This window comes from Solea senegalensis, linkage group LG1, assembly GCF_019176455.1.
Source record: "Solea senegalensis isolate Sse05_10M linkage group LG1, IFAPA_SoseM_1, whole genome shotgun sequence".
In the NCBI taxonomy this organism is placed as follows: Eukaryota; Metazoa; Chordata; class Actinopteri; order Pleuronectiformes; family Soleidae; genus Solea; species Solea senegalensis.
In genome coordinates, this window is record NC_058021.1 from 4414610 (window position 1) to 4436334 (window position 21725).

The window sequence follows — 21725 nt, forward strand, 5'->3', positions numbered from 1 at the left end:
AGAGCTGCAACTACAATTACGTTCATAATCGATTAATCTGTCGATTATTTTTACATAATTGTTTGGTCTATAAAATATCAGAAAACTTTAAAAATGTTGATCCGTGAACCTGGAAATGATGATATTTGTAGATAAAGAAGCCAGACAATATTCACGTTTAAGAAGCTGAAAAATCCGAATGGATTGTCAAAATAGTTTACAATTAATTTAGTAATCGATTAATAATCGAATAGTCATTCAATTATTTTAAGCAAACTGTGACCAGAAGACTTTCTCAACAATAGGGAACAGGGAAATAGATAAAAAATAATACAGTTACGACAAAGTAATTAAATCATTACATACATTTATGTGGGCGTCGTTGGATCTCGCAGCCGTTACACACGGGGACTCCATCATTTTGAAAGGAATAGTTACTTTGGCCCTGCCCGCTGAGTGACTCGATTTGCAACAGAGCTCAGCTCAGCTCAACTGCGAGATGAACGAATCGTTTCATAAAGTGATTCAGTTCAGTTCGGTCACCCGTTCGTGAACGATACAACACACTACCTTGAAATGATCATGTAATTCCTGGTTCGCTTAGAGAGTGTTTCCACGTTTCTACACTGGAACTGTGTGACCATGAGAGTATTAATAGGTATGTGTATTTTCTTTCTTTTAAAAAAAATGAAATATTTCATTAAATGGGAAAGGTCAATGTGACATAACCCTACCAGCTAGCTGTTTGCTGCTGGTAGCATTGCATGGTTAAAGGCATCATTTAATACGAGTGCTTGTGATTTATGAGTGCAACCTATTCTTCTAGATGTAACGGAAGAAAAATAGTGTCAACCAAACCCGATAAAGTGTCATGTTAAGGTTTAATTCACACACGAATCTGAGGTTGCTGCTGTTTGATGTTAGATAAGTTTTTGTTAGCATGGCAGTGCGCGTGCGCATCATGTTAATTTTCTAGTTGTTTTTTTTATTGACCAGCAAAACATTACATGTGCTGAATAGACATATTAAACTAATTTCAAACTAATCAATAAAATAAAAATGATTTTTTTTTTGAAGACAATATTAATAAACGACACAAGTTAATTACAATTTATGTTAGTTTAAGTTGGATGAGTCTGTGGATGAATCACAGAAACATTGTGACTGTGCCTATAACCTCTAACACCATAAACCTCGTTCTCCATATCGACCGTCATAAAGTTTGATGATTTGCTATTGAAGTAGAACTGCGGTAGTTTGTATTTACCAAATCTGTATCAAGAAATTAATTAGGTGTGTATCATGTATCAGGGCTGCAATTAACGATTATTCTCATACTCGATTAATCTGTTGATACTGTTCTCAATTACTTGAGTGCTTGTTTGGTCCTTGAAATGTACAAAAAAGGTTGACCTTAAAATTATGTTCTTAAAAGTCTAATTTTGTTGACAAACCAAAATTCTTCAGTTTTTATTCATTATAAAGATTTTTTTGTAGCATGGAGCAAAATACACAGGAAAATATTACAAATTACTGGTATTGGTTATCATAATAGTTTATGCAGATTAGCAGATTCTTTTTGATATCTGTGTTTGTTGATGAGTTTCAATATGTTGTCTCCCTGGTAGGAGGAGGATCTGGCTTTGTGGGCCAAGAGCTGACTCGCTTGCTCAGGAGCAAAGGTCACGAGATCACAGTGATATCTCGTCAACCTGGTCCAGGGAAAATAACATGGGTAAAGTTAGGGGTGTGCGATATTGATGAAAATCAATATCCCGATATTTTTTGGGATTTTGTCGATAGCGATAATTGGCAATATTTTGCAATCATCAAAAATGTGTTCGTAAAGGCCTGTTGTACCAGCTTGCTCTTGTTAATAGTATATTAGATGTTAATGATAATATTGACAAAAAACAACTTGTTCAAGAAAAACAGGTCTTATATATTAACTTAACCTTACTTTATAAAATATTGCATCACGATCAACAAAAACTATCGTGAGAGCATTTTAAACTGACACTTCCCCCTAATGTGAACAATACTCATCATATTTGAACTTCAAGACATTAACATGAGAATGTGGATACACATTTAACTGCTGCCAGGGTTTGCTGAGTGCGTTTTCTTGTCGATACCAATTTTGTGCAGTGGTTAATTCACAGATGGTGAAACAGATTCCTTTCTAGTCATGTTCTACACTGCTTGTCTCTGTTTGTGCTCCTGCAGGGTGAGTTGGAGTCCAGTGGCCTCCCACCATGTGAGGGCGCCGTAAACTTGGCAGGAGAGAATCTCATGAACCCTCTGCGATGGTGAGCAGCAAATGACATAAGTTCACAACTGACTGTTTGTTCATTTCTTTTTTCTTTTACAGTGAATGATGTGTTCTTCAGTTTGAGTTTTGCTTTTTCAGGTTTCTTTCCTACTGTAGCTGGATCACAACGTCAACCTGTTTTTAATTGTGGTTTCAGGTGGAACGAAAGCTATAAAAAAGATTTGTTCTCCAGTCGCATTGACACAACAAAAGCTCTGGCTCAAGCCATCGCTGCTTCTCACAGTCCTCCGCGCTCGTGGGTGCTGGTGTCAGGTGTAGGTTCGTCTCCTCTTAATGACACGCCTTTAACTTCTCACATGTTGCTGGCAGGTTGAAACTGATGTTTTTTCTGTGTCTTTATGTCCACAGCTTGTTACAAACCCAGTCTGACAGCTCAGTACACCGAAGACAGTGAATGGACACCGTTCGATCTGCTCTCCAAACTTGTTAAGGAGTGGGAGGCGTCTGCGCTTTTGCCTGAGGATGTGGCAAAAACCACCAGACAAGTCATCATCAGGCCTGGTATTTAAAAACTGCATGCACGTTTCACTAAAAGAGAACCAGAACCAGTATCTATACTATTCCCCTTTTCCTTTGGGTCTCTTACAGAGTTATTTAATAACCTTTTTATTTATAATTGAAGTCTTATTACATTTCAGAGGACGGAAGAACCAAGACATGACTATGACTATCACATCTCATGTTCCTGCTTTTCCTCCTCCCTCCACCAGGGGCAGTGCTGGGCCGTGATGGCGGTGCCATGAAGCAAATGCTGCTGCCCTTCTGGCTCGGCCTCGGGGGCACGCTGGGATCAGGAAGTCAGCCGTTTCCTTGGATCCACGTCTCTGACCTGGCAGGAATCATCGCTCAAGCCCTGGAGCCCTCGACTGACTCCGCCCCTGCTTCACCACAAGTGTTTAACGGCGTCGCACCTGCGCTCAACACCAACTACGAGTTCACCAAAGAGCTGGGCCGGATTCTGGGGCGGCCCACCGTTCTGCCTGTGCCAGGCTTTGTAATGAACGCACTGATGGGCTCCGAGAGGGCGGTCGTCCTCACGCAGGGACAGAAGGTCGTACCAAAGAAGACTTTAGAGGCTGGATTTCAGTACAAGTACCCAGACCTGACCTCAGCACTGAATGAGATTGTGAAAACTTGACATTCTATTCGGTAAAATCCATTAAATTATTTCTGTAAATGTGTTTTCTTCTACACTTTCTCTGGATACAGGTCTGCACTGGAGACAACCTCCTATGCTGCAAAGACACCAACATTGTTTTCTACAGCCATAGAGTGATTGACCTTAAGTCAGTACAGACGTAAGCAACAGCAACACTTGGTGTTGAATTATGACTGAGAACAAAGCAAAAAACCTGGTTCTCTAGTTTGATGAAATGTATGCCCCATGTCCTTGTCTCATCTTCAGGACGCATCATAATAAAGCAATAAAACAAAATAAAAAGATTGGTCGATTGTTTCAGGAAATGTTTGATATTTATCCAGATTTCACTGAATTTTAGTATATTGTTTCTTATTTTGTGTGAGAGTTTAAATTGACATCAAGCTCCAAGTTTGGATTTTGTGTTATAAAATAACTGACTATTGTACAGGCGGTGCACGGTAATCTGGGTATAATTAATACAAAAAGACAGCACTGTGTGTGTGTGTGAGTGTGTGTTTTATTGATGCAATCATAACCACATAATTGCTGTTGAGTGACTCGGTTTTCCAGCAGTTCCCATTAGGAAATTCAGATGTCCTGTTTACCGGACTGCGGATGAGTCTTACTGACAAGTCTCATGTCAGTTTTAGGGTGTATTCCACAGTTTTCTTTCAGAAATGTTTCTCATCACAAGTGAGTCATCACTCTGAGTCACTCGGGACATCGTCCTCAACTTTCTGAATGACCGGCACTTGATCTCCCCAGTCGCTGCTCCGGGCACAGCGATACACGTCTCTGATGAGAGAAGACGAAACGCAGAAATCAAGAACTAATCACCAGAGGACATGAAACCACCTCAAATCATTTATATAACTTAGTTTTAGTTTTGCAGGAACAGATTTGCTGCTTATAAAAGAGCTCTGAATCAGGGCATGAACTCTTTGAGGAAGTGTTTACTAATGTTATAAATCAGTTGTTTTTCAGTGGTCTCCCCCTGGTGGCTCACTGGTTTCACAAACACAAAACCTATGCTTTAAATCTCAGATTAGAAATAAGAACACTGTTTATTTGTTTTACATGCTGTTCTCATTTTTCACATTTTTTTTTATTACAAACTCGACAAACTTCAAACTAGTCAAAAAATGTCTTTAATTTGGTAAAAAAAAAAATAAAAATCAAAACTACAATAAGTTATTAGGCCAAATGGTTAATTTTATTTCATTTTATCTGAATGGAGGGCCCCCAAATTGTTTGTAAGAAAGATTCTGGCCTTTCCACAAATATATTTAAGGTGACCCCTGCTGGTTCATATGATGCTGGAGATTTATTTACCTGCTGTGTTTTCGAGCTGTCACCACCATGTGCTTAAATTGTCCATCAGGGCAGCACATGTGACAGTGGACGTGTCTGGTCCTGCGCTGCACCGGTGCTATCAGCCTGGCCCAGTCCACACCTCCCGTCTCCTCCTGTGACGTTGACCCACTTCGTGTCAGAATCAAGTAGCTGAACTTCTCCGACTGATGCTCCTTGTGCTGTGGGAAATAAATGTACTCATGCACTCATTTCGTCTTCACATCATCCATTCATAGTCTCCTGTCTGTCACTGTGCACAGTACATGTTAAACAGAAAACTGCAGCGACGTTATGTTTGAGCCAAGAAAACACCAACTGGTGCATTACAGTGTCATACTGATGATTTGACTGAAATTATAGGGATATTTTTGAAAATGCATCATCAGTTTATCGATTATTAATCAATCGTCAACTATTTTTGATAATCGATTTGAGTGTTTAAAAAAAACATTTTTTAAACAAGCTTTTCTGATTTTTAAGCTTCTTAAATGTGAATATTTTCCGGTTTCTTTGTCACAAATACATCTTTAAAACTGAATAATTTTGGATTGTGGACAAAACAAGACATTCCATGACATCATAATAACTTTGTTGCAGCTCTACATCACTGTGAAATCAACATGCGAAATATACACATCCCTAAAAGGACAGCTTGGACTCTTGATGTAGATTGTTCTTTGTGCATGTTTCGCTTTTAAAACATAAAGTGTGGCTTCAATCCAGAGCTTAGCGTTTACCCTAGGCAGAGGCAGAGGGTGGTAGAGCTGCTCGAAGTTGCAGGGGACGACCGGCTTTTGGGAGAGTTTGGGACACGTCAGTTCATGGGGACACTAGAGACACCAAAGACCGGAGAAGAAGATTGGTGACACTTTGACATGAACGAAGGACATGTTTTTAAAGCCAGCTGTGATTTAAACGTACCGGAGCAAAGACTGACGCTGGTCTGGAGTCGTGGACTATCTTCTCTTGTTTCTGGAGACAGAGATATATGCATCATTTATCCGTTCGCTTCCTGCGTGACCACCAGATGGTGATATATTTATATATATATATATATACTGAATAATACCTGTAATAAAGTTTCTCTCGCTTCCATGAGAACCTGATGACCCTCTTTGGTCCCATTTTCTACCAGCACCTGTAATAAAAACAACAGAATTATAAAAGACTTAACTGACACAAAATGTCTCCAATGTAATATTTGTTCACGCCATGTAAACCGAAAGGTTTTTTGTTTATTTTATCATTATTTAACCAACCAGATACGAGCTGGTTTTCCTCCACAGAGTAAACATGGCCTCCTCTCGCTCCTTCACACTGTGAAGCTCTGACAGCGTGAAAGCTGCCACCACCAGATCAAACTGCACCTGAAGGCAAAAAGAACAGCAACTCCTACTTCTCACTCCTTAATGAGAGGATAATTGATTTATTCACTTCTGTTTGGTTTAGAATTATCGTTCCTGTTCCCGTGTTGTTGTAATAAAGGTTTACAAAAACAAAGCTCGGCCACTGGCACGCAAAGACTTCAGGGATAGCTTAACCCATGAAGGCCGTGGTATACTTTCATGCATGTCAGGCTCCTGGAGTATCCCACTTCACCAATGGGTGGCGGTACAAGTCTGAATGCAGGGCATAGGAAGCATTTCTACCAAAGAAGAAGAGGATAAACGCATAGGTCACGTTTATAACCCACCTACCGGTGGGGCGGAGCTTTAGTTTGTGCATGCGCTGTCCACGCGCACCCAACACGCTCTTTTTGCATGGTTCCAAAATATGGGCACACTGGATTTGCGCACTGTGTACGGAAGTATACCAGGGCCTTGAGAAGAAGCTGATGATTCATGTGTAAATTGGGACAACCCGAGTCCTGGTGCTGTGATGCATTTCGACAACATCCGGACGAAGAATCAACACTCGTCTGGATCCAGACCCAGGATAATTCGACACAGCTAGAATCTGCAAGTGAAATAGAAAAAGAGGGTGTCTTACCTTAGGAGAGACAGGGAGGAACTGTCTGAAATAAACTTGTTTGATGTGCGGTTGAGCCTTTTCATCATCACCTGCTCAACATAGCAGAAAAAAAACCCTCAGATCATCTGCCTGTACGTCAATAATCAAACTCGAAAATTGAAATCACGTCAATATGTGTGTGGACCTTTGAGAAGTCGTTCAGCCAGAACGTTCATCGCTCCGGAGCTGTCCACACAAATCATCTCCTTCAAAGAGGCAGCCCAGTGCGAGTGCGAGGCCCTGCAGGACAAAGACAGAACCACTGCATTTATACGGCCGCACTTTTACATGAAAACTCTCTTTGTGTCGTGCACCAACCAAACAACTGTTCCAAGCCCCGAACCAAAATCCAGAAGAGACTGAGGAGCAAAAGAGGGATCTCTAATCTTTATCTGCAATGATAGGGGAATAATAATAGAAATTCAACACACTATTGCATTTACTTTTCAATGCACATATATACATGTATATATTTATAGTTTTTTCATGAAGAAGATGAATTGAAGGCCTGATATCCAACCTCATTTAGAGCCCTCCTGACTGCTGCATAGCCTCCAGCCAGACGAGCCGCCATGTACACGACACCGAATTCTTCATCATACCTGAATCACAGACAGAGATTTATATTAATGCAGACTCACACAGTCTTAAACAGGAAAAATCTGCAGCATGTAAATAAACCCTACAGGGGTTCATCATTAATGTTCCTACACTACAACGTTAGTGTCTGTCTAGTGTACCATCAGGCTATAAAAGATTACAATTCTTGAAATGTTTTTCATCAGAATTTGCAAATATGAAACATATACTGTACATTGTGTCGGTAAGTTGTGTTTAGGATGTTATTTCTCCAATTTAGTTGATTTCAACAAGAGCATTCATTTCATAATAAGTGAAAGTGCAGATAAAGTGTGTGTTACTTCAATGGAGTCCAGTGATATGTTGTTCTTCTAAGCTCTGAGAACACTTTCCTCCTGATGCGGTCGTCCAGTGCCTGCTCATCTATATCTGCAGTGCAAAAAAAAAAAAGGAGGCAGCTTTATTTGTATAACGCATTTCATACTCTGTGTGCTTTACATAAAAAAAGAAAAAATCTAAGCAAAAACAAATTAAATAATTAAATAAACTATTCTAATAGAGTAGAGAAACAGATAATTGTAGAGAAAGAAAACAGAAAGCTATGACATAAAATATGATGATGCAGCATGAAACAATAATTTACTTTGATATTATTGAAGTGCAAGTGAAAGATTAAAATTTAAAATTCAATCATATGTTTATGAGAATAGAATTGCTGATATTCACAGTTGGAGCATAACAGCTAAATGTTTCTTCATCACATTTGGTTTCAACTGAGGATTCGATTATTTGACCTGAGCCACTAGATCTCGACTAGGTTGTATTGTGGACCTAAACTATGGAGCCCTATTTGTGTCAAAAATAGCACAAGAAAAGACATATTAAAGCACAAAAAACCAACTGTATATTCTAGACTCTGGGTGTATAGTTGTTCTTTTGCTATACTTCTGCTGCTGCACTTGTTTCTGATATAGAAACTGTTGTGTCTTGTGAGCCCATGCAGGTTGGACACATTTTGGTACATGAAAACTTAGTCTATAGTTGATATAGCTGTGCATCCATTGTTCACTTTTGGGTTTGACGACATCACTCACCTCCACTGCTCTTCTCCATCGCTTCATCCCAAAGTTTTTTCTCCAGACTCACAGCTCTCTTTCTCAGAGTTGCATCCTCCACTGCTCGTTTTCTGCTCCACAGGAGGTTGGTGAGTGCGTGAGAGCGTTGGGGCAGCTGAGTCACTTCAGCACCTAGAGGTGTAGAGATGTACAAGTCACAAATTCATTATTTTTGACGGTTTCATTTCAGGAGCAGTGAAGCTGCACAAATATTTGGACTGAGGGACACAATTATAAGTGAACGTACTCTTAATGATTGACTGTGCAGCCACCTGGAGCTCCTTAGGTAGACGCAGGCATTTCAGGTTGGTCACACCTGGGTGTTTCCTGTGTGGTTCTCCTTTTAAAAAATCTACTGGGGCCTGTGGCACTGGCTGAACACCTGCACTCATTCCCTGAAGACAGAAAAACTAGGGCTGAACGACATGGGTAAGGGTAAAAAAAATTATGAAATTGCATTTTTCCTCCATATATTTATCTGTGATATAGTTTTTCAGCTTAAGTTCAGTTGTTACTGGGTAACACAAGATGGACCATGTATGGAGCACTATCTGTGTCAAGATTCAATTAGTAAATAAATATCTTACTCTCTTTTATGAAATATGTATCCATTATTATAAAATCATTCCCATTAACTAAACTGCAGCCTTGATGTTTTGTTAAATTAAGATTTAATTAATAAAAAGGCTAATAATTCAGCCTAAACATCCAACATCCGCCAAATAAAGTCATTAATCAAAATGAAACAATTATTGAATTCAGAGCAAAGACTTACATTTTTTTAAATCTTGCAATACAAATAATCATATTTTATTTCTGATTTATTTGATGTTATATAATACACTGCTTGCTAAAATTGGAATTCTAATTCTACAGGTTGATTGACTGGCTGATTTAGTGACTCAATTCAGCTCATTCACATACAGTTCATATTTAAATTAACATAATACTTCAGTATCGCAAGAACGAGTAAGAGAAGTCTTACGAACCAGAAAGATCTATGTTTAAAGATAATTTGTCACATTTCACACAGAATGAAAGAAATAATTAACTATTAGTTCGGTGATTAGTGTAGTATGTGATAAAATTAGGAGATTCTAATTTTTAGAACCATCGTGTGAACAAGTCAAACTGTTCTAACCATAGAGTTCTCTGTGACCCTGCCATGTTTAATGTGTATGATGCGTTCAATGACACCGACATTATCACTCACCCTGAACATCGTCACTATCCCCGAACTCCGGCGGAGAACACGAGCACTGAATTTACGCGAAGCCATATCTTCAACGACTCTGCTGACTTTGGAAATATAACATTTAACATTTCATATTTTTTTCATACTTTCATTCACGCAGTGAACTGAACAACACATTACCCACCGACAGGTCCGTCAACAAAACAACTCCGAATACCGTTTAAGGAGGAACTTTAGGCACCGACGTAAGGTTCCGGATTTAATTGCGCACACACTCACAGAGGAGTTCTCACTCTGAGCTTTTTGTGTGCCCGCGAGTGGCTTTCACTAAACTCCATTCATTGTTGATGATTTTTGTCATGATGCCACTATGTTTTTAGATGGAAAAACCCTCAGAAAATACGAATTATTTTCAATACACTTAATGTGAAGTACAAAAAAAATTGTTTACATCCTGGGATATGTCAACGTGAGGGTAATTGTGACAGTGTCATCTTGTGGAAATAGCATGTTTTGTCTCCATATCACACGAAACAGAATTAAAATAATAATTAAATAAATAAGTATATAAATTAATTAATTGTATTAATGTATGCATTTATGTATTATTTATTCATGATTTATTTCTTTTATTTATTATTATTATTTTGTTATTATTGTTGTTATTATTATTATTGTTATTATTATATTATTATTATTATTATTATTATTATTATGTAATTTATCAACCTCTATACACATTGACCCTGAGATAATAAAAAGCATGTATTGTGCTTTGATGGAAGTGAGATGAAAAATTGCAACATTTTTGCACTTTACGTTACAAGTGTGACACTAGTCACACAGTGTATTTTAGCCTTAACTGTAGGAGCTGAGCAGGAAATAACAAGATTCATGCATGAATGTGCACTAACACAGCCAAATTGTGTTTGCGTGAAATGCACACAACAGTCCCTAATGGTAAATATGTGCTTTTCTTAAAAGAAACACGGAGTGATACGTCTGCGCACTACAAGATCTTTGACGACGTCATCTTCCAGGAAACGTTGGTGTGCAAAGTTTTGAGTTTTTCCGCGGTGACTGTGGCCACTTACTTTCTATAACTAGCGCATTGTATATTCTTAAACCATCATGAGGCGAACGAGAGCATCGAGAAACAAAAGTCAGGGCGCAGAAGATAACGAGGAAAGTCGTTTAAAAACAGGTTTGTGCGCCGGTTGTGGGGATATGAGTTAGCTAGCTGTTGTCGGCGCTATATTATCTGGACTGAAACATGTCCGAACAGAAAACCGTTAAGGAAGCAAACTGAAGGAAATAAGCACGTTTGTTAATATAAGTGCTGTACTATCTAGACTTAATATAAACTGTTAGGAAAGCATGTTAAAATATGGTAAAGTCATTACACAGTAATTAGTTCAACAATTCTATGTCGCATACCTGTTTTTTCGATGTTAATGTATTATAAACCAGCTGTGTAAAGTGGTTAAGCACATTTACTCTGCTCCCACTCCACTACTTTATCTTTCTAACATTATCAGTTAATCAAGTGTTGATATTACATATGCAGTGAGCTTTTAAAATTAGACACCACTTCATTCTCTGTGAGATGAATAAAGTGTCTATCTATCTATCTATCTATCTATCTATCTATCTATCTATCTATCTATCTATCTATTGTTCAGGATTAAAGCAGAGGTTATTGTGGGTTTCTTGTCACATGGCAAATTGGTATATATTTTCTCATTTCCACTCATTTTTCAACTTTCTCAAAGACTGATTTATTTCACATCTAATCTTTAATGAAATGGTTTTATTGGAATAACTACAGAAATCATGTGCAGGGCATATATTTCTGGCTCAAATAGGTCACATTGTCTTGTATTTCACAACCAAACAATATAGCAGTTGGATTTTCTTTAATCGTATTTCAATAGCCTGATAACTTAATTAACACAGTGCATTTTACTCAAAAAAGTTACAAAAGGCACGAGGAATACATCACATAATGATTACAAAATCACATTTTAACCCGAAATAACTCTTTTCTAACTCATTTCTTCTTAATCAAAAAACTTATTGACAAATTATTCCAAGGGAAGTACAGGAGGAGGTCCCTCAAATCTGTTTTATTCTGTAGGGGCATCCTTGTCCAAGAAAAAAAAGAAGAACCTCTGGTTTAAATTATGTAAATGCCTGGATGATTAAATGTCATTTGAACATTAAATACATATTCTGAAAATATGCACATTTTTAGCTATAAAAAAGTGTTCTTTTCTGTAGTATTTGTTTAGTTGACTAGGTTTCCCCTAATGTTACTTAAGGGATAAGTGATCAGAACTTCACAATAGCATTACAAATGTAAATGTATGTCATAAATATAAATGTTTTTCTCCTTGTGATTAGTGTGGCAGTGGAAGGGTGATGAAGGGCAGTGGGAACCATATTCTCCTTCAGCGTGTGCTGTGTTGGACTCGGCCGTCTCCTCAGGACAAACCTCCGTCGCTCTGACCCTTGGCGGTGGTGTGGACTACGACGTCGACCTGAAGAAGATGGTCCAGATTAATCCTGTCACTAAATACAAGAGGAATATTCGCTCTCAGACAGTGAAACCAGGTGTGTGTGTTGAAACTTATGACATATCTCACAGACTGTTTTGTCATCTTATTGTCTTGTGTTATTAAATTATACTTGTACAGTGCCCGTGAAAAATCTGTTTTTGTGTGTTTTTTTAGTAATTGTTGGTTTGGTGTGTTTGAGTGCTCATTGTTATTATTACATAGCAAAAGTTCAGTGACGTTTTTATTTGTGTATGGTAGAAGGCAAATACTGATACTGACATAATGGCATACAATAAATATGGAAAATTGAACTATATGGTTGCATAACAGTTGGTTGGTTGTCACCGGGATGCAGAGCTAGAGTTCAGTATGGTGACAGCTGCAGGAAAGAGGCTTCCTCTGAACCTGCTGGTTCGGGTGCGGAGAGACCTGTAACACCTCTCGGAGGGGAATGGGGTGAACAGTCTGTTGTTGGGGCCAATGCGTTTGTCATCTGCCTCAGCTTCACAGTGCCTTGTCTGGCGTACAGCGTTACTTGCCAGTCAAGCACTGCATTTGTCATCTGCTTCAGCTTGACGGAGCCTTGTCTCACTCACAGTGCTGTGTGAATGAGAAGGGGAGTGGCTGCAGTAGAGCGGTGAAAGCCAATGTGTGCTTCTTTTACCGATATCTTTTGCATTACTTATCCAAACACCTAGCAAGACACCTGTCAAGGTTAAAATCAATCGGACCATCAGTTCGAGAGATATGTGAATAAGACACACACACATAGACAGACGTTCCTGGAATGTATAGATACATAAATGTTTTTCTTAATGTTACATAAGATTTTTACCCACTTACAAGTAATAGTAGCTGTAGTTGATGACATTATCTAAAGCTTTGTAGGTTTGTCTTTATATACCTTTTAACATTAAACCAGAAGTTAGTAAATTTGTTTTGAAAAGGCTTCTGCTGTTTTCCTTTTATTCAGAAAGTTCGAATGAAGTTAGTGCCTCGAGTGCTTCCAATGAGACGGCAGCTCCAGTTAAAGAGGAGGACAAAGAGGGGGAGGAAGAGGAGAAACCTGCTGCTAAGAGGAAGAGAGGGCAAAGTAACCGTCAGACTGAAACTGAAAAAAAGCCCAAAGAGGAGATAAAAAGTGAAGGTAACATACCTCATACTTTTACACACTGAACAGTTACAATAATTATTGTGAGTTAGGGCTGCAATGATTATTAGATTTTTAACAGTTAAAACAGCTCTCTGATTTTTCGAGTAGGGATGCACCGAAAATTGCCAAAATAACCATTTTCGTAGACTTTTATCACCGAAACAAAACTACCGGAAGGATGACGCTTGCAAAAACTGCGGCCAGCACGCACCTGTCTATTCCCGCTAAGAGTCTGTCCAAGATCAGTTTGGAACAGCAATAAAACGGTTCCAACAAGATGTGAGTACACGGTGGAACAGCACCTATTAAATGCTGGGAAGTCTCTTTGCACAAAAGCGAAACTTGGCTGTTCGATGAGATCCTCCTAAATATTTTCATCGATTCTTATTTGATTTATTCTTTGAGGCATGAATATCAATCTATACTCCAGTGTTTCCCCTATCATTATATTGGATATATATACATTTTTTCGGTTTCGGCCAACAATTTTCATTTCGGTGCATCCCTAATTTCCAGGTTTGGTAAACACTGATCAGATTTTATGGACATTTTACATGCTAAACAAGTACTCGATTCATTGAGGAAAATTGATTGATTATGAAAATAATCCCTAGTTCCAGCCCTAGAAGCATTAACAAACATGGAGCATTTTGACAGCAAACAAACGTCACTTTGCATAAAGCTGATGTTGTTTTGTTTGTGATCTTGTTGAGCAGAAGTTGTGAGGACGGTGGTCATGAAGGGCAAAGCTCCAGTTGACCCTGAATGCAAAGCCAAACTTGGAAAGGTACAGTTTCCACACAAGATAAGGAACTTTTTGCAAAGCCTTGCATCAGTTGTAGTTCTCAAGTAACTAACTAATGCTTTTCTATTTCAGGCTCATGTTTACTGTGAAGGAAATGATGTTTATGATGTCATGTTAAATCAGGTAAAATTATATAAATCATCTTAAATTGATGTATAAAATAAAAGTTATTTTGGGAGAGTTTTCTAAAGCCAATACATTTATTATCCTATTTTATTTATATCTTTTTTATTATTATTTCACAGACAAATCTACAATTTAACAACAACAAATATTACCTAATCCAGCTTCTGGAAGACGACAGCGCCAAGGTTTACAGTGTATGGATGAGATGGGGCAGAGGTGAGTTCACATTGACCTGATGATTTTTTTTTTGCAAATCTGAAAAATTATAAATGTTCATATTAATGTAGGACATAATCTCAAATAAGATCACACTATACATTTTCCAGCTGATAATCTGTTTGCTGACAGTTGCTTGAAGTTTAGAAACTCATGGCTAACAGACGGTGGTATAGTCTACCACTAAAGTGAAGACCACGCGGCATGACTGTTCGGGAAATGATCAGTGTGTGAAATATTCAATGACAGGACCCAAAGAGACTCATATTTAAGGCACTCCAGGCCCCAATCTCATTTCCAGTATGCTGAGTCTCCTTACCAACAGCTGAGACCTGAACAGAAACAAAACAGCGGTTCATCAGAAAAAAAGTCAAGGATGAAGAAAAGAGAAATGGAAATAAAATATCAGAAAGACTTGATGAAGATTACAAACAGCACTGCTACAACAGTTCACACCTGGTATTAACATCAGTCCTCAGTGACCCGATCACATGTTGACATTTTTGTCAACATGCAATTACTGTATATGTGCATGTTGTTAATTTACAACTTTGTCTCTGTGTTAGTGGCCAAGAAAGCGACGTGAAAGTGAAGCTGAGTGAAACAAAGTGCCACTCCCGCTAACAATAAGAAAAAATAAATGATTTGACAATCAGTGTTAATATTAATAAATAAATGTTTGGGTGCTGAGAAGTGTAAGACAAAAGGAGGCGGTCTCAGGAATGTGGACACACACGTCCTCTGAATGTGGACATGATCAGACAGATTATTCAGGACGTATGCTAGTACCATGTCTGAACAGGATCTAAACTTTAGATTTCTACGGTTAACCTTTAGATTCTAAAGGTTAACCGTAGAAATGAATTTGAGGTCATTGAAGCCGTGTTTTGCACATCACTCACTGTGTCAATTCTCATGTGTGTTTTTGTCACCACGTGTGTGTTTCATGAAATGTCTGAGCGTCTGTTGCTGGTCAGTCATGTAGTGTGGGATTCACGGCAAACCTCACACTCTGAATGTTGTTTAGTGTGAAATTTACCTTCAGTGACTGTACTTGAATGGTGTCTCTCTTGTTTGATCAGTGGGCAAAGTGGGTCAAAACAGCCTTACCCCCTGTGGTGGAGATCTGCTGAAAGCCAAAAATTTCTTCACAAAAAAGTGAGCATCTCTCTCTCTCTCTCTCTCTCTATCACTCTCTCTCTATATATATCACTCTCTCTCTCTCCATATATATATATATATATATATATATATATATATACATGGACAGAGTATATTTATGTTTGGATAGTCCAGGTTTGTCACCTGTAAAATGGCTCTGAAAAACATGTTTGTTTTGCTGCAGGTTTTTGGACAAGACCAAGAATGAGTGGGAACAGCGGGCCAGTTTTGACAAAGTCGCTGGAAAATATGACATGGTGTTTGTGGACTACAGTACAAATGAAAAGGTATGTTTGAGAATTTGTACAGTACCGTTTCTCTATATCTTTGTGTTAGTCAAACTTTGAGAAATTCAGACACATTATTGAATTCTTTATTTACGTAGAGATGGAGAGATGTCATGTAAATCAGGGGTGCCAAACTCAAATAACCTGGTGGCCAATGAGCAACTACTCTGGTCAAGCGGGGGCCAACGTAGAGGAAAGAAACGTGGAAAAAACAACTATTTAGAAGCCAGTGGTCAATATAAGATATTCATTATGATATTAGACAGAATTGCAAATTAAAATGCTTGCTTGTTTTGATATAAAATGATTCACAATAAAAGCATATTTATGATGCACAAAAACAGAGAATTAAATTAAAATTTAGCAAATAATGACAAGGATAATTGTGATTAAAACAGCTTAAATATATGTAATTTCATGTTGAGTGTAATACATTTAATATAGAAATGATTACAACTGAATGTCTAAAAAATATTGCCGGCAAATACATTTAGTCTTATATTCTGTTTCTATTACATCACCTTGCACAGTGGTTGGAGGGCCACCAGTTTGACACATGTGATGTAAATCCACTGTGTGTTTGCGACAGGAGGAGGAGAAGGAGGAGGTGAGCACTGTGGCCAAAAAGGTCTCCAAGCTGGATGTGAAGGTCAAGTCTCTTCTAGAGCTCATCTGTGACCTTAAAGCTATGGAGGAGTGTGTGCTGGAGATGAAGTTTGATACTCGTAAAGCTCCTCTTGGTCAGTCTGTCACAATCAATCTCAATCTCTGGTTTTAATGAGTGTTATACCATTTATATTTCAGTATATTATTGTTTGTATTATTGCGTATTATGTTATTTTTTTAATCTTTTAATATTACATGGCGCACCATTGACAAAATAATAAATTGTAAAATCATAAATCTGTATATTTCTCCGACCTGCAGGTAAACTGAAATCAGACCAGATCCGTGCAGGCTACACTGCACTGAAGACAATCGAAGAGTGTTTGAAGAAGAAGGGCAGCAATCGTGAGCTGCTGGAGGCATGCAACCTGTTCTACACCCGCATCCCTCATGACTTTGGGTAAGGGCTGTGTCAGTGTACTTTTAAAGACGGGGTAGGCAACAAATTTGTGCCATACAAAGAAATCAACGCTTGGAAAAAGTGAGACTTTGAGGGAGACTTTGACCAATCCGAGTGTAGTTCAGAGAAAGAGGCTGTTATACAAAGCAGCTGCATGTACACATCAAGAGCTGGACAATAAACACAATAAAACATGTGTCAGTGTTGCAGGAGCATTTCAGAATAAAACTTTTATTGGGGAAAATATAAGGAACACTAACGCTGTTAACAAAATAAAATTCAACATTTTCATTCAGGTTGAAAACTCCCCCAATCATCCGAACAGAGGAAGAACTGAAGAAAAAAATTGCACTGTTGGAGGTAAAGGGATTTCACCTTCATTTACAAATCATTTTGTTTCTATTTTAACACAAACATGTGTTAATATTCTGATATCTAATATTCTATTCAGGCACTAAGTGACATTCAGATAGCAGTGAAAATGGTCCAGTCTAGCAGAGGAGGTGACGAAAATCCTATAGACAGACAGTACAGCTCCCTCCAGTGTCAACTGCAGCCTCTGGACTCCAGCAGCCATGAGTTCAAGGTGAGTGTGGTGTCAATAAAGTAGCAGTTTCATTCTGAAGTGAACTGATGGGCTTCATTTCCGTGTTTGTCATTTGAGGAAAAACTGTGTAAACTCAACTCCTCTGTTTGTTTTGAAGTTGATAGAGCAGTATCTGCAGTCCACTCACGCCCCCACCCATCAGGACTACACCATGACCGTCCTCGACATCTTCTCAGTGGACAGAGAAGGGGAGAGCAAGAACTTCCTCTCAAAGTTACACAACAGGTACTAACACATGATAGACACGCAGTTTGTATTTTTCCTCTGTTTGAACTTTGGGAACAGAAATTATGTAACGACTGGTTTTTTTTTTGAGAAGTAGAATTCACTTTTCATTGGTGCTGCTTTTTGTTTTTAGCCACACTCCAACCTGTTTGCAGCTGTCCCGCTTTACTAGCACAAAATTGCTGTTATTTATTAGTTATGTTATTAGTTAGGCTCAGTGGTCACATTTTATTTTATTTTTTTTCTTAAATGTGACCACTATTTATTATTTTAAATTTTATACACATCTATTTTAAATTTTAGACACATCTGTTGTGACTTGCATCAGTTTCAACGTGCTTGTTGCTTTTGGGGTGCACCTGTGTCGATCTGAGATGAAAATACATTTTGTGTGCGTGTATGTATAAGGACTCTACTGTGGCACGGTTCCCGTCTGTCTAACTGGGTCGGAATTCTCAGCCAGGGCCTCAGAGTGGCTCCACCTGAAGCTCCTGTCACTGGATACATGGTAGGATGGATGGATGGATGGATGGAAGACAAACATACTTTTACTGTTTTTCACTCAATTTTGTTTTCATATTTGTCTTGAAATCTAGTCAAAAATATGTAAAATGAGAACATGAAAGTAGAAGTTTGTAAAAACCTGCTTGACACTCAACTTGGATGGATAATAAAGAGGCTAACAAATGCAACTTGTAGAAAAGAACCTTCAAAAACTGTAATTTGGAACAAGACACACTTCAGTATCTGAGGAATCACAGCATTTTTTACTGCAGTGTGAATAAATTCCCTGTTTGTTTTTCATCTAGTTTGGTAAAGGAATCTACTTTGCTGACATGTCATCAAAAAGCGCCAACTACTGCTTCGCCAATCAGCATAATCATGTTGGACTGTTGCTGCTGTGTGAGGTGAGTTGAATAACATTAAAACATGACTGCAATAATTAATTGATTTTCAAAACAACTACTAAAAGTAATTGCCAGCTATTTTGATAATTGATTATAGGGATACTACAGGTTCTTAAATAGTGGTTGAATGAGTTATTGACACATAATGGCTTTCCTTACAGTTACCATCAGGGAGCGGGACACTCGCTCTCACTGAAAAGATTTTAGTCCCTTAACAAAAGACTCGCCTATTAAAAGCTGAGACTGCTTTACTGTCTACGATATCTTAAGAATGTTTGCTGCTCTATATCATCGTTAGAAAGTGAACACTCACTCTCCCACACAGATGTCCACAGACATGATCGTTATTTTGTGATGTCTGTTTGTAATCCTTCGTTTTCAGATATATCCAAGTGACAAAAACTAACCACAACAACCAGAAGCTCCTGAGTTACTGCAAACTAAAAACACAGATTTTCCATGGACTTTGGTGCGGGGAGAGTGAGCGGTTTTCAAACTTCAGTTTTTAGCAGGATAGGGCAACTGGTGCAAGTGGTGAAAATATTATTTCGGTATCATGGATGGCGTGAATTTTATTCATTGAGCCTTTTGTTTAGTGGCTAAAATCAGTTTTTTCTTCTGTCCCTGCCGACAGCCATGTTATCAATGAGAGCAAGTGACCAGGTCTCAGGCATGTCAGTGCTGATGATGTGTCAGTACCTCACACAACCACACCTCAACTACTCCTTTTGGGAAACACATATAAACATTTTCTGACATTTTATTAACTAAATAATGAATTTATTAAATAAGAACATTATTAACAAATTGATGCATAAAGAAAATGACTGTTCCCTATAGTATACCAACATGGTTTGAACATCACTTGATGAGCTTCAGCCAGATGCGTGTCTCAGTGTCCACTGTTTGGTTTCAGGTGGCACTGGGAGACTGTCACGAGCTGCTGGACGCTGACTACGCGGCGGATATTCTGCCTGCTGGGAAACACAGCACTAAGGGCCTGGGACAGACCGGCCCTGACCCCAAAAACTCTGTCACACAGTTAGTCTCCTGTTATTCTACTTCTTCTTCTTCTTTTCCTTTTGGCTGCTCCCTTCAGGGGTTGCCACAGCGAATCAACCTCCTCCATCTAACCCTGTTCTCTGTATCCCCTCTCTCACACCAACTAACTTCATGTTCTCTTTCACTACATCCATAAACCTTCTCTTGGGTCTTCCTCTAGACCTCCTGCCTGGCAGTTCCAACCCCAGCATCCTTCTACCAATATACTCACCATCCCTCCTCTGTACATGACCAAACCATCTCATTCTGGCCTTTCTGACCTTATCTCCAAAACATCTAACATGTGCTGTTCCTCTTATTTACTCATTCCTGATCCTATCCATCTTCGTCACTCCCAAAGAGAACCTCAACATCTTCATCTCTGCTACCTCCAGCTCTGCTTCCTGTCTTTTCCTCAGTGCCACTGTCTCTAGACCATACAGCATCGCTGGTCTCACCACTGTCTTGTATATCTTTCCTTTCATTCTGGCTAATACTCTTTTATCACACATTACCCCTGACACTTTTCTCCACCCATTCCAACCAGCTTGAACACGTTTCTTCACCTCTTTTCCACAATCTCCACTGCTCTGGACTGTTGACCCTAAATACTTAAAATCCTCCACCTTCTTTATCTCCACTCCCTGTAGCCTCATGGTTCCACTTGGGTTCCTCTCATTCACACACATATATTCTGTCTTGCTGCGACGAACCTTCATTCCTCTTCATCGACCTTGTAACTGTCAGGAGTGGCTGATTAATTGTTTTAATTGGCTCATTGTTACGTTCATTATTATGAACAAAAATAGAAGAATTCTGAAGATCTAGTTTGTCATTTATGAATATTAGCAATTATGTGTTAAAACAAAGTACAGGTAAGGCAGTTTAAGAGGCCAGCAAATCAGAGTTTTCAGATTAAACTATGATAATAGTGTGTTGCTATTGCTAATGATAAATATCTGTTTTATAGATTAAAATTCCCAAATTTCAGAGAGAAATTTGTCCTAGAGTTCATTTCCAGATTGTTCTTGAGGAGCTAAAACCCCAAACTGTGGTATTTTATTTATAACAGAAGTCATTTTAAATATCATAAACTGTACAATGCGTTACATGCAACAGTATGAGAGTACATGTCTCTCATCCTCAGTAATGGTGTGACGGTGCCGATGGGCCCTGGAGTGAAGACGAGAGTGAGGAATAACAGCGGTTACTCTCTCCTCTATAACGAGTTTGTTGTTTACAACCCTGCCCAGACTCGCATGAGGTACCTGCTGCGGATCAAGTTCAACTACTCTTCACTGTGGTGAGGTCTGATGTACACTGACATTTACAGGGGAATTTCCTCTCCATGAAACAAGGAAGATGCGTCACTCAGTCAGAAGCGGTTCTTGTTTTGGGGGGATGGGATGTTAAATCTGAACACGCTGCTGGTGCCGAATGGATAATGGTAATGGTTGCTCTCTATGTGATGGAAAACCTTAAACAAATGGTTTAAGACCAATTAGGTGGCGAACAGAAAATTAATCAACTGTTTTGATAATTTGTTTCGAAAATGCATTTTTCTTGTCCATATCTGATGTTTTACTGAATATCTTTGGTTGTAAATCTGTTGCCAATACAAAACAAGATACAAAAAATTATTTCTACTGTATGTGTCGCTGATATTTTTCACAGTTGTCTGACGTCACAGGAGTGAACAGCAAAACAAAAACCAAAAAGCTTCCACTGTTTTCTGCTGAGGTTTGAAATATGCATCATGTAGCGTTTTTTTCTCTTGTGTTGCTTTATATATTTAAACATTCTCTTATTAATAAAACTAAGAAATGCATGTTACATGCGTTTGTCATTAATGTTAAATAAAAACAACT

General features: G+C 38.5%; 3 protein-coding genes across 4 annotated transcripts; 2 read left to right on the forward strand and 1 right to left on the reverse strand.

The window, feature by feature from the left end:
- Positions 1-494: 494 nt before the first annotated feature.
- sdr39u1 (short chain dehydrogenase/reductase family 39U, member 1) lies at positions 495-3754 on the forward strand. Its single transcript, XM_044041510.1, has 6 exons — positions 495-637; positions 1608-1714; positions 2206-2288; positions 2448-2569; positions 2660-2812; positions 3022-3754. The coding sequence occupies exons 1-6, from the start codon at positions 622-624 to the stop codon at positions 3447-3449; spliced, it is 909 nt and encodes a 302-aa protein (XP_043897445.1). The 5' UTR covers positions 495-621; the 3' UTR covers positions 3450-3754.
- A 195-nt stretch (positions 3755-3949) lies between these two features.
- mettl17 (methyltransferase like 17) lies at positions 3950-9917 on the reverse strand. 2 transcript variants are annotated; one of them, XM_044041489.1, is made up of 15 exons: positions 9889-9917; positions 9723-9808; positions 8757-8904; positions 8489-8641; positions 7736-7823; positions 7336-7417; positions 7134-7207; positions 6961-7055; positions 6795-6865; positions 6065-6172; positions 5875-5943; positions 5727-5777; positions 5543-5635; positions 4785-4984; positions 3950-4247 (listed from the first exon to the last, which is right to left on the reverse strand). In XM_044041489.1, exons 2-15 carry the CDS (start codon positions 9786-9788, stop codon positions 4154-4156), a joined length of 1392 nt encoding a protein of 463 aa, XP_043897424.1. In that variant the 5' UTR covers positions 9789-9808; positions 9889-9917; the 3' UTR covers positions 3950-4153. The 2 variants fall into 2 exon arrangements, with proteins under 2 accessions (XP_043897424.1, XP_043897432.1); XM_044041497.1 differs by lacking the exon at positions 9889-9917 and having other exon boundaries at positions 8757-8925; positions 9723-9761.
- Positions 9918-10738: 821 nt separating this feature from the next.
- parp2 (poly (ADP-ribose) polymerase 2) lies at positions 10739-21685 on the forward strand. The gene is made up of 17 exons (XM_044041705.1): positions 10739-10908; positions 12108-12317; positions 13236-13409; positions 14132-14202; positions 14293-14343; positions 14466-14562; positions 15645-15720; positions 15908-16010; positions 16600-16750; positions 16938-17076; positions 17373-17436; positions 17528-17662; positions 17781-17908; positions 18317-18416; positions 18718-18816; positions 19733-19857; positions 21005-21685. Exons 1-17 carry the CDS (start codon positions 10836-10838, stop codon positions 21162-21164), a joined length of 1956 nt encoding a protein of 651 aa, XP_043897640.1. The 5' UTR covers positions 10739-10835; the 3' UTR covers positions 21165-21685.
- The last annotated feature ends 40 nt before the right edge of the window (positions 21686-21725 follow it).